At 41.6% G+C, this 12678-nt stretch overlaps 1 protein-coding gene and 1 pseudogene across 1 annotated transcript; both read left to right on the top strand.

Moving 5' to 3' along the window:
• Nucleotides 1-219: 219 nt before the first annotated feature.
• On the top strand, nucleotides 220-1686 carry LOC146486413 (uncharacterized). Its single transcript, XM_085097280.1, has 2 exons — nucleotides 220-422; nucleotides 639-1686. The coding sequence occupies exons 1-2, from the start codon at nucleotides 220-222 to the stop codon at nucleotides 1684-1686; spliced, it is 1251 nt and encodes a 416-aa protein (XP_084953406.1).
• A 4219-nt stretch (nucleotides 1687-5905) lies between these two features.
• On the top strand, nucleotides 5906-12634 carry LOC146486412 (uncharacterized; annotated as a pseudogene).
• Nucleotides 12635-12678: the final 44 nt, after the last annotated feature.

The following is a 12678-nucleotide window of genomic DNA, read 5'->3' as shown; positions in this document are numbered from 1 at the left end:
TTGTTGAGGAAATGGTTTCTGTGTGTTGAAGAATTCTTTTAAGAATACAAGGGGACAATCAACGATTACATCACCAAGGGGTATGCCCATCGGGTGCCTCATAAGGAACTCAACCCCACTGGCAAGCCTCTATGGTATCTTCCGCATCATGCAGTTTTCCACCCCCACAAACCAGATAAGCTGAGAGTGGTGTTCGACTGTGCAGCAAAGTTTAGAGGAATGTCATCGAATGATCAGCTGTTACATGGTCCTGATTTGACCAACAACCTGTTTGATGTCCTCAACAGATTTCGTCAAGAATCGATTGCCTTTGTCTCGGATATCGAGGCCATGTTTCATCAAGTGAGAGTCGACCCAAGGGATCACGACGCTCTTCGTTTCTTGTGGTGGCCTGGTGACGATGTGAGACAGCAACCAGTCGAGTATAGAATAGAGGTTCATCTTTTTGGTAGCACCTCTTCGCCTAGGGTCGCGAGTTTTGCTTTAAGGAGGACTGCCCAAGATAACTATGGCGATTTTTGATATGAAGTGATCGATACTGCGCTCAAGAATTTTTACGTTGACAATTGTCTTAAGTCGGTTTCTTCAAGGGCTGTTGCTGTGCGCTTAAGAGTTGAGCTTTGTGGTTTGTTGTCCAGAGGTGGTTTTCGATTAACCAAGTGGCTGAGTAATGATAGAGATGTGCTACAGACTATTCCGAAGTACGATAGAGCTCTGTCAGTGTTGGATTTGGATTTATTTAACAACAATCTTCCCCTCGAGAGAACACTTGGAGTTCAATGGAATGTGGGCACTGACACATTCACTTTCAAGGTTGTACCAAAGGACAAACCTTTCCCTCAAAGAGGGATTTTATCCGTAACAAGCTCGGTTTATGATCCTCTTGGGCTGGTGTCACCTGTTGTCGTGTCTGCCAAGAAGCTTTTGCAAGACCTTTGTCGAAAGAAATTAGGATGGGATGATGTAATTGCATCAGAGGAAGCTATGCGCTGGAAGACATGGCTCGCAAACCTGCCTAAGCTTTCTCAAGTCATCGTGTCACGGCATCCTAAGCCAGGAAACTTTGGAGAGATATTGTCTTCTCAGCCTCACCACTTTGCCGATGCATCCCAAGTGGCATTTGGCGCAGTTGCATATGCAAGATTTGAAAATGTGGACGGCCTGGTTCATTGCAACTTTCTTGTGGCAAAATCTCGTCTAGCCCATGTAAAACCGATGACCATACCGAGGCTGGAGCTGTCGGCAGCTGTCCTCGCAGTCAAGATTGACCGAGTACTTCGTGAAGAGTTGGAGTTTGCGATCGACAAGTCAATTTTCTGGTCAGATTCTACTGCTGTGCTGCAATATATTAGGAATGTGGAGAAGAGGTTTCATACCTTCGTCGCCAATAGACTTGCAGTCACACATGATGGTTCTCAGCCTGCCCAGTGGAGGTACGTGCCAGCTTCCGATAACCCAGCAGATTTAATTAGCAGAGGAGCAACTGCAGATGAAATGATTCATAACACTCAGTGGTTCAGCGGTTCAGAATTCCTGTGGAAAGTTGAACATTTCTGGCCTACTTTCCCAGAACCCTTACACAAGACTTTAGATGAGGATCCGGAAATCAGGAAGGAAATACAAGTTCGTCTTTTGGCTTTTCCAGGAACAACATTGAATTCGATGATCCAACGTTATTCTTACTAGTACAAGCTGAAGAGGGGTGTCGCTTGGCTCATCCGCTTCAAAGAATTCATAAAGAACAAGCTTTATTCACGTAGGGGACTAAGTAATCCCTCGGACACCCGTCTGCTACCCAACGAACTTTCTTTGGAAGACATAAGGACCACAGAAGTTGAGCTAATCAAATACGTGCAGAGAGAGCCATTTCCTCAAGTTTTAGACGCTCAAAAGAGGTCAAGTTCTTTGGTTCGGCAGAAGCATGTACTGAGATGTTCAGGCTCGAGTGGCTCAATTTACAAGTTGAGGCCTTGACTGGATCAGAGGGGTATTCTTAGAGTTGGAGGCAGACTTGAATATGCTCCAATAAACGTCCAAGCAAAGCATCAGATTTTGTTACCAAGCAACCATCACTTGTCCAGCCTTATCATCATGGAACATTATGAGCTTGTTGGGCATTTTGGCCAGGAATACGTGTTGGCGAGCTTGCATCAAAGATTCTGGATTGTTAAGGGTCGTGCTACTGTTCGAAGAGTGATTGGGAGATGCCTTACTCGTCGAAGACAGAATGCTGTTTGTGGACAACAATTGATGGCGAGTTTACCCAAAGATCGGCTGACCCCTGATCAGCCACCGTTCGCTTCCGTTGGTATTGATTTCTTCGGGCCATAGTACGTCAAACAGCGTAGGAGTATTGTAAAGCACTATGGATGCCTTTTTACATGCTTGACCATGAGAGCCGCTCACATAGAGGTGACCGAGTCTTTGGATACAGATTCGTTTGTTAATGCACTTGGGAGATTTATTAATTGCAGAGGTCATCCAAAGATCATAAGAAGTGACAACGGCACCAATTTATGTGCAGGAGAGAAATTCGAGAAGCCATAAATGATTGGAACCATCGGAAAATCGAGAAGTTTCTTCAGCAAAGGAATATTGAGTGGAGATTTAATCCTCCAGGAGGTTCCCATATGGGCGGGGTTTGGGAGTGTGTAATCCGGTCTGCGCGCAAGGTCCTTGGAAGTTTGTTGAGGGATCAGCTGGTTCTGGAGAGGCTCTTGGCACCATTATGACTGAAGTGGAAAGTGTTTTGAACAGTCGTCCTTTAACGCCTAATAGCGACAACCCTGCAGATTTTGAAGCTTTGACGCCCAACCATTTATTGCTCCTGCAACCGGAGGGTAGCATGCCACCAGGTGTTTTTTCTGTATTGCAAGCACCGTTGGAGACAAATTCAGTACTCAGCGGATGTACTTTGGAAAAGATGGCTCTCAAGTTATCTACCTCCCCTTCAAGAACGCCAAAAATGGACAAGACCGTTACGGAATTTTTGTGTTGGCGACTTGGTTTTGGTTGTTGATGAAAGAGTTCCACGTGGACAATGGCCTTAGGGTCGGATTATTGAAGTGCATAGTGGAAGAGACAGTCTCGTTAGATCAGCAAAGATTGCAACCAAGAAATGTACTTTGACAAGACCGCTAACGAAGCTGTGCTTTCTCGAGCAGGACCTTAAATGAGAACTGTCATTAAAGGAGGACTTTTCAAGGAAACACCGATCACTTTTTGTGAACTTGAACTTTCAAATGTCCTTAAAACAGAACATTTATTTGTTTATTTATTTTCCGTTACTTTTTTAGACGCTTAACAGTTTAAGTGAACTTAACGCTTTAAGTTCAGGGGCCGGAATGTTGCGCCTAGAATTCAATTTATCCCTAAGGAGTTTGCTCGGAATTATTTCAGTGTGTTACATAAACATTTACATACTGCGTCAGTATATAAGCTAATGTTTTCCAGCTAGGTTATTTTCCTTTCCGTCTCAAGTTTGTATTGCGTTGTGTTCTGCGAGCGGGCATATTTCTCAGCTGGGAAGCGTTCTTTGCATTTCATTTTTATTTTCAAGTTTTTTATGGCCACAGTTTTGTAAGTATTTTTCTTAGTTGTTTGCTTGTATATTTCGGTTTGTTTATTTTGCGTAGTTCTTGTTGCTTTTTTCAGTTTGTAATTAATAATTCCCGTTTTATTTTATTTCAGTCGAATCACTCACTAGCACACTTGTTTTGGGTTATACGTTATCTTCGTATTTCCCCTTTTTCATCTTCATTAAACTTTGAAAGTGCATTCAAGCTGTGGCATTTTATTTTTGTGTTTGTGGCGACGGCGGCTTTGGCCTGCCACACTCTTAAATCATACATGTTACCTTGTGGCTGTATGAACATTATATAAGCTTATATGAACATTTTCATCTGATTTATTCGGCCTTCTTTCTAATTTTGAATTTCAAATATCAAACAGGTAATCTGAGTTGTATTCTCCAAATAATATAAGTCTTAATGCTTTTGGAAATCGAGAGGATTAACATTCTATGGAAAGGAACTAATCATTAAATCTTTGGGGCCGTCTAACTTAATATATTCAATTTCAAATGTTAATGTCCCTAAGGATATAGTGCCTATGGTAAAAGAGAAGATGTTTCGTTTCCTTTGGAAAAATAAGAAGGACAAAATAAAACGTACTAGTATGTACCAAAATCTTTCCACAGGAGGTTTACAGATGGTTGACATGAAACTTACCAGTAAATCGCTCAGACTTGCATGGATCAAAAGACTTCTTTTTAGAGATAACTGCAATTGGAAAAAAATACCAGACTACATTTTTAACAAACATGGAGGTCTAAATTTCCTGCTTCGATGTAATTATAATGACAAGTATTTAAGAGCCAATGTCGGAAAATATCGAGAATCTCAAATCAGTTCTAAAAATTCGAATTTTTGCTGATACCACCCAAACATCCCTGTGGGTGAACTATTTCAAGAAATGATATTAAGAAATCCCCAAGCGCTTTACATTTTGAGAATTTTAGAAAAGTTCGAAAATTCGCTAAAAATACATTTTTTTTATTCGGGAAATGGGTGCAAATTTTAACAATTTTCATCGAAACAGTACAAGAGCGCAAAAGTTCCTATTGACTTGATATTACTCATGTATTTAGAAGACATCAAGGGCTTTAAGACTTCATAAAAAGGTTTTGCAAAATAACTATTGTAATATAGTTTCTGGCTTTTATTGTGTGCACCCCGATTGAGTGTTGTTTTGGCAGTCAAAATAACGCCCAACTTCAACCGCCAAAAGTCGACCCTGGTATGTCACAAATTGAAAAACGTATTATACTAAACGAAAGAACTGTTATTTTATTAATTACACCCGAAGTTTTAGCTCTGCAAATTAAAACGTTTGCGAGTAATAAAATTTTAACTTGAGCCCCCCAAGTCGCCGTGCGCGACAAGAACGTGGAATGTAAACAAAGGAAAATATATGCAAATCGAGGAGAAAATCACACAGAAGTTATAACTAGCCCGTCAAAGCGCAAGGAATTGATGAAAATTCTGTTATCTAAGCAAGTATTGCTATCTGGGAAGCTAATAAAGCGAAATTGTTCGTCGAATAATCTAAAACAAGGAAAAATACTAAAACAAAGTATTAAAAAGAACAGCGATTGGCTTTGCACGGTCACGAAATCTGGTCGGGTGAATCCCCGGTTCTGAAGTAACAGGCGTTCGGTCTATCAATCATTTCAACTTCAAAACCCCATCGGCAAACTATGTTTATTTTTTTATTTTATTAGCTTCGCCAACAGATAATAAATTTACTTAGATAAAAATGAACTATGAAACAAAACGGACCGTATTAATTGTATCCCAAATAAAATAAACAATAATTGTTTGTGCTCAAAGCCAAAAAGCACAAGATGCAAGTATATCAAAGCAAACATTTACAATAATGATGAACACACCTTCCAGGCAGGGCCTTCTACGGACGTCCATCGCCTCCAAGCTTTGAGATACTCTTACGAAAGAATTGGTTTTCGATGTTCGTCCAGGATTTTTTAGAAACTAATACCCTCCACCCAGTCACAGTCTTAGCAAGTGTTCATCATCTTTCTCGTGATGTAAGGCTTTGTAGCTTACCTGAATGAAATGACTTAAAAACTAGCGAGTAACTGAAATTGTAACATACGTCCGTACAAAGGTTTCGGCGCCAAATGTTGGTTCTTTAATTTGGTGTCAAGTTACATGTATGGTCAGTGATTTGAATAAATTACCCTGTGCACAGCCCCTCACGCAACATTCCTCGTGTACACGTAATCACCTAATTCTGTACAGTATTTCGAAATCCAAACAAACTACATTGCATAAGCGACACATGGTATAATCTACAGCGTTTATAACGCTGTGTGTGGAAAGAAAAAATGTTGTGCAGTTTTTCGACTCTGGTTGATGGAAATTTTAAATGCGATGTTAGCCAGGAATATCCTGGTCAATACGAATGTATACCTCTTCTTAAATGTGAACGAGACATCACGAGACATCTGGAAATGTATGGCCTTAGTGAAGATCCATCATTGGAAAGTGAAATGAAACTGCTACTAGCTCGTGCAGGTAAACGACATTTGGTTTAATTTTTACTTTGTTTTTAATTTTGTTGCGTGATTATTGCGTGAGAGTACTATTACGAAAGTTCTCTTCTTTTAATCAGGAATTTTTTCACCTGATGTGTCTCATGAACTCATAACTATATGTCCCCGTCATCGGGCGGAATATGGTATAAGATGGAGAACAGGGAAAACTAGGTGTTCGGTTCCAAGCCCAATGATCGCACATAAGTCAGCAACAGTGAAAGGAACACGCAGAATAAACAGTCAACTATCTTCACTTATTTTGAAGGAAACAGGCCAGCTAATTGCTGTTGGATCGCGTAAGTGATTTTTACGTAATGTCTTGTAATTTTTACTGAAGTTCTCATGAGAGATTGATAGAACGGCCCTGGTAGTAACAAATTCTTGGTTGTCACGTGACGTTACCAATTTCGAAATATTCAAAACCAGGAGGCCTACAGAAATTTTGCCTTCATCTAAGGAAAGATCACCTAAAAATATATCTCTTCACAATTCCTTAGCTCGATATCGTGCATTCTTTTGACAACAGGTAACCGGCAATAGTGGTTCCAGACGTAATCCATAGGAGCCCTGTAAGGAATTTTTTTTACTGAAGTGATGGAACCCGGGGTGGGGGGAGGGCACTCAAGGGAAGTTTGGGTAGGAGTGTGCCGCCACCCGCCGAGGCCTTCAAACCCTGACTTAGTTAAGTTTAAGACAAAATTTGTCTTTTCGCTATCCAGTTTAAGACATTTGACCTAAATTTATGGCCCTGATTATTTGTTTCACTTTGCATAAAAAATTGAGTAATTTTTCAAACTAACATACTGGAATTAGGATTTTTCCAAAAAAAAAAAATTGTTGGTAACCACAAATGTAGACCCTCCATCACTTACCTTGACACTCTTTTAAAGAGACACCCTGTTTAAGACTCAAAAGCAAAAACTATACGCTGTTCAGCGGCGCACACCCGTATGGTCCCTAATCTCGTACCCAGATCTCACTCTGTCCTTGAGAGATCTGGTTTTTGCCAGTGTTCGCGACTTTTTTTCGCGAACTTTTTTGTGTTATTACCGAGGGGCCCAGAGAAGTAAGACACAAACAAGAGATGGCGACAGAAGCTGTCAAATAAAGTTGCAAAAAAAATGGCGAAAATGTGTGTAGACATTAGTTATCCCCGTTCTCTCATGAGCTTAACCGGTCTTAACCATGATATGCTTCGAATTGCCAAAAACTGGACAGGAACACTTGCTCCTTCCCCCCCTCCCCCTCCCCCTTTTTTTGGGATAAGCTGCAATGTGTTTTGCAAATATTTCAACTGTTAGGAGTTTAACAAAACTACCTCAATGTTGAGGACTAGAAAAAGTAAGACTACTTCACTTTTTTTCTCGTGGATGAAGAGGTATACAATTGTTACACTAACATACTATTATTTTGCATTTGCTATTTGCTTCACTTGTTCTGCACATTTGACAAGGGAAGAGGAAACACATGTAACGGGTGCTGGAGCTATAGAGAAGGGATTAGAAGGACCTAGGGAAGCTAAAGTGGAAGAGGAGAAGTTAGAAGGATCTATGGAAAGTAGGGATGAAGAAAAGAATTTAGAAGGACTCATGGAAACTGGTCATACAAGGCTGGTATGTTCATAAGCCCATAAAATAAGTTATTTAGTACTCAAAATATTTCTCCGTTAATGATTGGCTCAAAAGCCCTGGATAATTCTTTATAAACAGCAAACGTTGACGGCAATTGTGGTATCTGAAAAATGATGTCAATATCACAGGGAAGAGGCCATAAAAAGAGAAGGCAATCGAGAATTGCTGGGGTCGAGGTTGCCACTAAGCATAACTCAGTTTCTGTAACATGAAGCACCAAAAGAAATAAATTTAGGCAGATCGAGTAGCGCGAGATCCGCCGAGGCTGAAAGGCTGAACTTCAACCCAATCAAACTTAACGAAGCAAAAAACTGTGAATAAACTACCATCGGACGAGCAAATTGTTTACTTGCGCCTTCACTGCTTTTGTTCAGCTGATTTTAAAAAAAATCAAATTAAGGTAGCTGTTTATTTAGAGAAGTGGCGTACCCAACCGCATATCCTCTTATCCGTACAAAATCGGACAATACAGCGCGCTTTTGTGAAAAATGCAGCAACCCGGATTAAACTGTAATGGGTATCATAAGGATTTTCTAATTTGTTATTTATTTCAAATGTGTAGGAAACCGAGGAATCAATATCTGCAGACAGTGATGTATCTAGTGCTGTCCTTGGTGCATTAAGCAAGCTAGAAATTGCCGATGAGACCCTTTTAAGCCCTGAAACCAGGAGCACAACGTCTACTCAAAGCGATGAAATTCTTCCCTCTCAAGCAACAGCCGCAGAAATGCAGCGTAGCCTTCTGAATGAGTTCTTGGTGGCTTGGAATATCCCGCCGCTTCAAAGAAAATGGTTGGACTTTAGCAGTTGCAGTGAATCCACTAAACAAAGGTATACAAGAAGATCAAGCGACATCGTAGCTGCAGTGCTAAAAACCATTTCCCCCCAAAATGCTGGCCTTATTTGGAGAGCCATGACGTCAACAGCTGCCATGAACAAGTTGCTTGGTATTGAAGAAATCTCACAAGCAGATCAGCGTTACCTAGAAGCCTTGACAGAAGCGTACAATAACGCCGATAGCTGGGATACCCGCCGCCAAATCCTTTCTGAAATGACTGGTGTTGCTGGTTATAAAATGTTAGCCACTTTCATTCCAGGGCTAACAACGTACCGGTACACTATGGCAAATTTGCACCGCCTTCAGTTTGGTCGAGGAGCACCTGTACCTCTTCAGGTGTCAACAAGAATAAAAGTAGATCTAAAACGGTTAGATCATTTTCTGTGCTTTATTACAAGCCCACAGCTAGTGCAAGATCTTCCGTTCGGACAGAAACATTTGACTCTTTCGACGGGTGAAGTCATTAAAGTTCCCAACGTGATAAGAACCATGATACCTCAGCGAATCGTGCGTCAATATACTCAGTACTGTGAAGAGACTGGCTTTCAGCCTTTTAGTGAAAGCACGGTGTTACGCATTTTGTCTGAATGCAGTGCGTCAGTAAGAAAGTCTCTTCAGGGACTCGATTACTATGCCGCGGAGGGTACACGAGCATTTGATGACCTGATATCACTGGTGCGTAAAATAAACGAAGTGGAAAGTGACATGGATTGGGAAACACGAATGATCGAGTCGCTCAAAGCTGCTAAGCTTGACTACAAGGTATGTTTTAGCAAACCAAAAATTTGATGGTTAATGCATTAATAAACATGGGTACATTTCACCTCAGTTCCCGCCTGATCGTTAGTATCCTATAGGATACTAGAAGACATCACTGTTTACCACCATTGTTTTTGTAATCAAGAGCCATTATGGCTCTTGTTGTAATTCAAATTTGCAACGAGTGAAAAAAAAAAAAGAATCTTTTGTTACAAGAACCAATGCGCCTCTTCTCTGGGTTCCAGAGACTTTTATTGCCCGTATTTCGGTTTTTGTCAAGTCTTTATAGTGAGCCGTGTTTTTCTCGCGGCTTCGGCCGAAGATTCCCGCCGGCCGCAGCACGCGAAAAAAAACGTCTGGACCCAGGGTAATGCACTTCGTGTTGGCACATTAATATCAATAGGTGACGTAAGCGTGAGTATCGCTATATCTTGATCCCATGTACGAAAACATTTGTGTGAAAGGCGTATAACTTGGGTAGCAAGTACATAGAAGCGCATTGTTTTTGTAATCAAGAGCCATTATGGCTCTTGTTGTAATTCAAATTTGCAACGAGTGAAAAAAAAAAAAAAAGAATCTTTTGTTACGAGAACCAATGCGCCTCTTCTCTGGGTTCCAGAGACTTTTATTGCCCAGTTTTCGGTTTTTGTCAAGTCTTTATAGTGAGCCGCGTTTTTCTCGCGGCTTCAGCCGAAGATTCCCGCCGGCCGCAGCACGCGAAAAAAAAAACGTCTGGACCCAGGGTAATGCACTTCGTGTTGGCACATTAATATCAATAGGTGACGTAAGCGTGAGTATTGCTATATCTTGATCCCATGTGGGAAAACATTTGTGTGAAAGGCGTATAACTTGGGTAGCAAGTACATAGAAGCGCAATAATATTAACTGGGATGACAAATTTTTGACTTTCACTGTCGTTGTGTGTAGCCGATCGCCGAAATAAGTTGATTAAATGAGGCTTATTGCTTATACAATGATCGACTTCTTTGCAGGTACATTTAGAGAAAGAAGCTAGCATGCCAGATCACTGTGTAGCGTTTTCATTGAGCGATGCTACCGATCCAGACTACCGGGAGAAGTGTCAACACAATCACGAAGGTACCTGTGAGCAGTGTGAAGCGCTAAACGAAACTTTAAGGGAAATTGAAAATCGTATAAACCGTTGCCATTTTTCATCTGATGACGCGGAGCGTGATGAAGCGATTTACATCATGCAGTCATCGAAGCTTGCCATCCGTTCATGGCAGGGCCACATATTACGATCCTTTAACCAAGACCAAGCGCGACTGGATTGTCTTGACCTTCTTGACAATGAGACATTACTCATTGTCAACGACTGGGCAATGAAGTTTCTACCGCAGAGGTACCGAGAATCGCAGTCTGACTGGTTCGGGAAGCGTGGCATATCCTGGCACATTTCCGTGGTCTATAGAAGATCTGACAGTCAGTTACAGTGGCAAGGATATATTCACGTCATCCAGTCATGTAGTCAGGACAGTACCTCCGTGATATCAATTATGCAGCATGTGCTTCGCTCTGTCAAAGCCGAGTATCCAAACGTAACGAAGGCCTATTTTCGGCAGGACAACGCTGGATGCTATCATTTGTCCGCAACGATCCTTGCGTGCCCTGTAGTTTCGAATTCTACTGGAGTCCAAATCAGACGCATTGATTTCAGTGATCCACAGGGCGGCAAGGGAGCTGCAGATCGTCTTGCAGCCACATGTAAGGCTCACATGCGCAGTTTCATCAATGAAGGCCATGATGTCACGAATGCCACTCAATTAAAAGACGCTCTTGTCTCACATGGAGGAATTGATGGCGTTCGCGTAGCGTGTCTGGATGCAATCACAACGGCATTACCAATCAGCGAAACAGCGAAGATCCAAAATGTCAGTAAACTCAACAACTTTGAGTTTACAGAAGGTGGTATCAAAGCATGGAGGGCATATGACATTGGCAGAGGAAAAGGAATCAAAGCCGATACCTTGACAACAGGTAACATTCAGTCTTGAAGTTTTTGTTGTTGTTGTTTGCATTTGGGACCCTGGACTATTTTAAAATGTTCTTTAAGAAAAATTAAGGATGGCTAAGAAAACCTTAGACTGCAAAACAGTCGTTTTTATTTGTGTGTGTGAATGCGCGAATTCTCGCGCGCGAAGCGCGAGCCTACCACGCCCACTATGTAATCGGTAAGATCAACTCAAAACTAATAAGAGGAATGGAAAAATAATACCAACTATAGCAATATACAAAGCTCTTTTAAAACTAGAACACAATACACTGAATTTATTCGTTTACCCATCGTTTTGACACTTTTAATTTCCCTATTTACAGAATCCGAAAACAGGTGGTTAGAATCTACATTTTCTCCGGGGAAATTCAAGTCTCTCGGCCATAAAGACAAAAAGCATGTTGATGACGACGAGTCTCCCAAAACAGAAGAGAGTTCCAGTGACATTCAGGAGAGTCAGACCAAGCATGGTGTATACACTTGCCCAGAGAGTGGATGTACAAGGGTTTTCCAGAGACATTCGGCATTGACGAAACATCTATCCTCTGAGAAATGCATACGGTCCCTGGAAAAACACACTCTTATGGACCTTGCCAAGCTTGGCTATCAGCAGGTTTTAGAAGAGGGCGTCGGTGTTGTGCCAACCTTAAGAACCAGCAGTGTTGCAAGCAAACAATCCAGGGAACATTTAGCAGAGGGATGGGCGTTACGACCAGCTAAGAAGGCATATCGTTTTAGTGAAAAGCAGAAGGCCTATCTCACTGCTAAATTCACCATTGGTCAGTCCACTGGACGGAAAGTCGACGCAAGTCTTGTAGCACGTGATATGAGACGTGCCCATAGTTCGAATGGCGAGCGGCTTTTTAAATCAACTGAGTTTCTGACCTCTCAGTAGATATCTTCATATTTCTCCCGTCTTTCTGCGACAACTCGCCAGCAGACCCATGAAGTCGACATTATAGCTATTGAAGAAGAAATAAACTTTTCTGCGGCCAGAGACAAAGCGATGGCTACTGTCACCCTCCAGCATCCAATACTGTTTGACCAATACAACATCTGTGCCATGGCAGAAGAAGACACATTGAAGAGCTTGAAGGTTTCGTTGCTGCAGGTGATTTGCCAAGGCCTCAATCTCGACATCCCTAATCCACCAATTCGCCGTAAAGCTCCATACCTGAAGTTGCTTAAAGAAGCCATCAGTGATTGTAGTTGCCAAAGCCAAGAAATCGACTACTGAAGAGGTGACTCTAGCAAGTCCTGTCCCTTAACATCGAGAAGGAGACCTCCCTTTTTACTTCCACCAATCTGTCGATCATTTCTT

This window comes from Pavona decussata, unplaced genomic scaffold, assembly GCF_977016875.1.
Source record: "Pavona decussata unplaced genomic scaffold, jaPavDecu1.1 SCAFFOLD_21, whole genome shotgun sequence".
NCBI lineage: Eukaryota > Metazoa > Cnidaria > Anthozoa > Scleractinia > Agariciidae > Pavona > Pavona decussata.
Note: the sequence above shows the minus strand (reverse complement) of the source record. Positions and strands in the feature narration are given on the sequence as shown.

Bases quoted from the DNA above. Each gene is read 5' to 3' on its own strand.
- LOC146486413 (XM_085097280.1), top strand. From the start codon at position 220: ATGTCATCGAATGATCAGCTGTTACATGGTCCTGATTTGACCAACAAC. The intron at 423-638 runs GTATAGAATAGA...TTTGTTGTCCAG, and splicing joins GTGAGACAGCAACCAGTCGA to AGGTGGTTTTCGATTAACCA.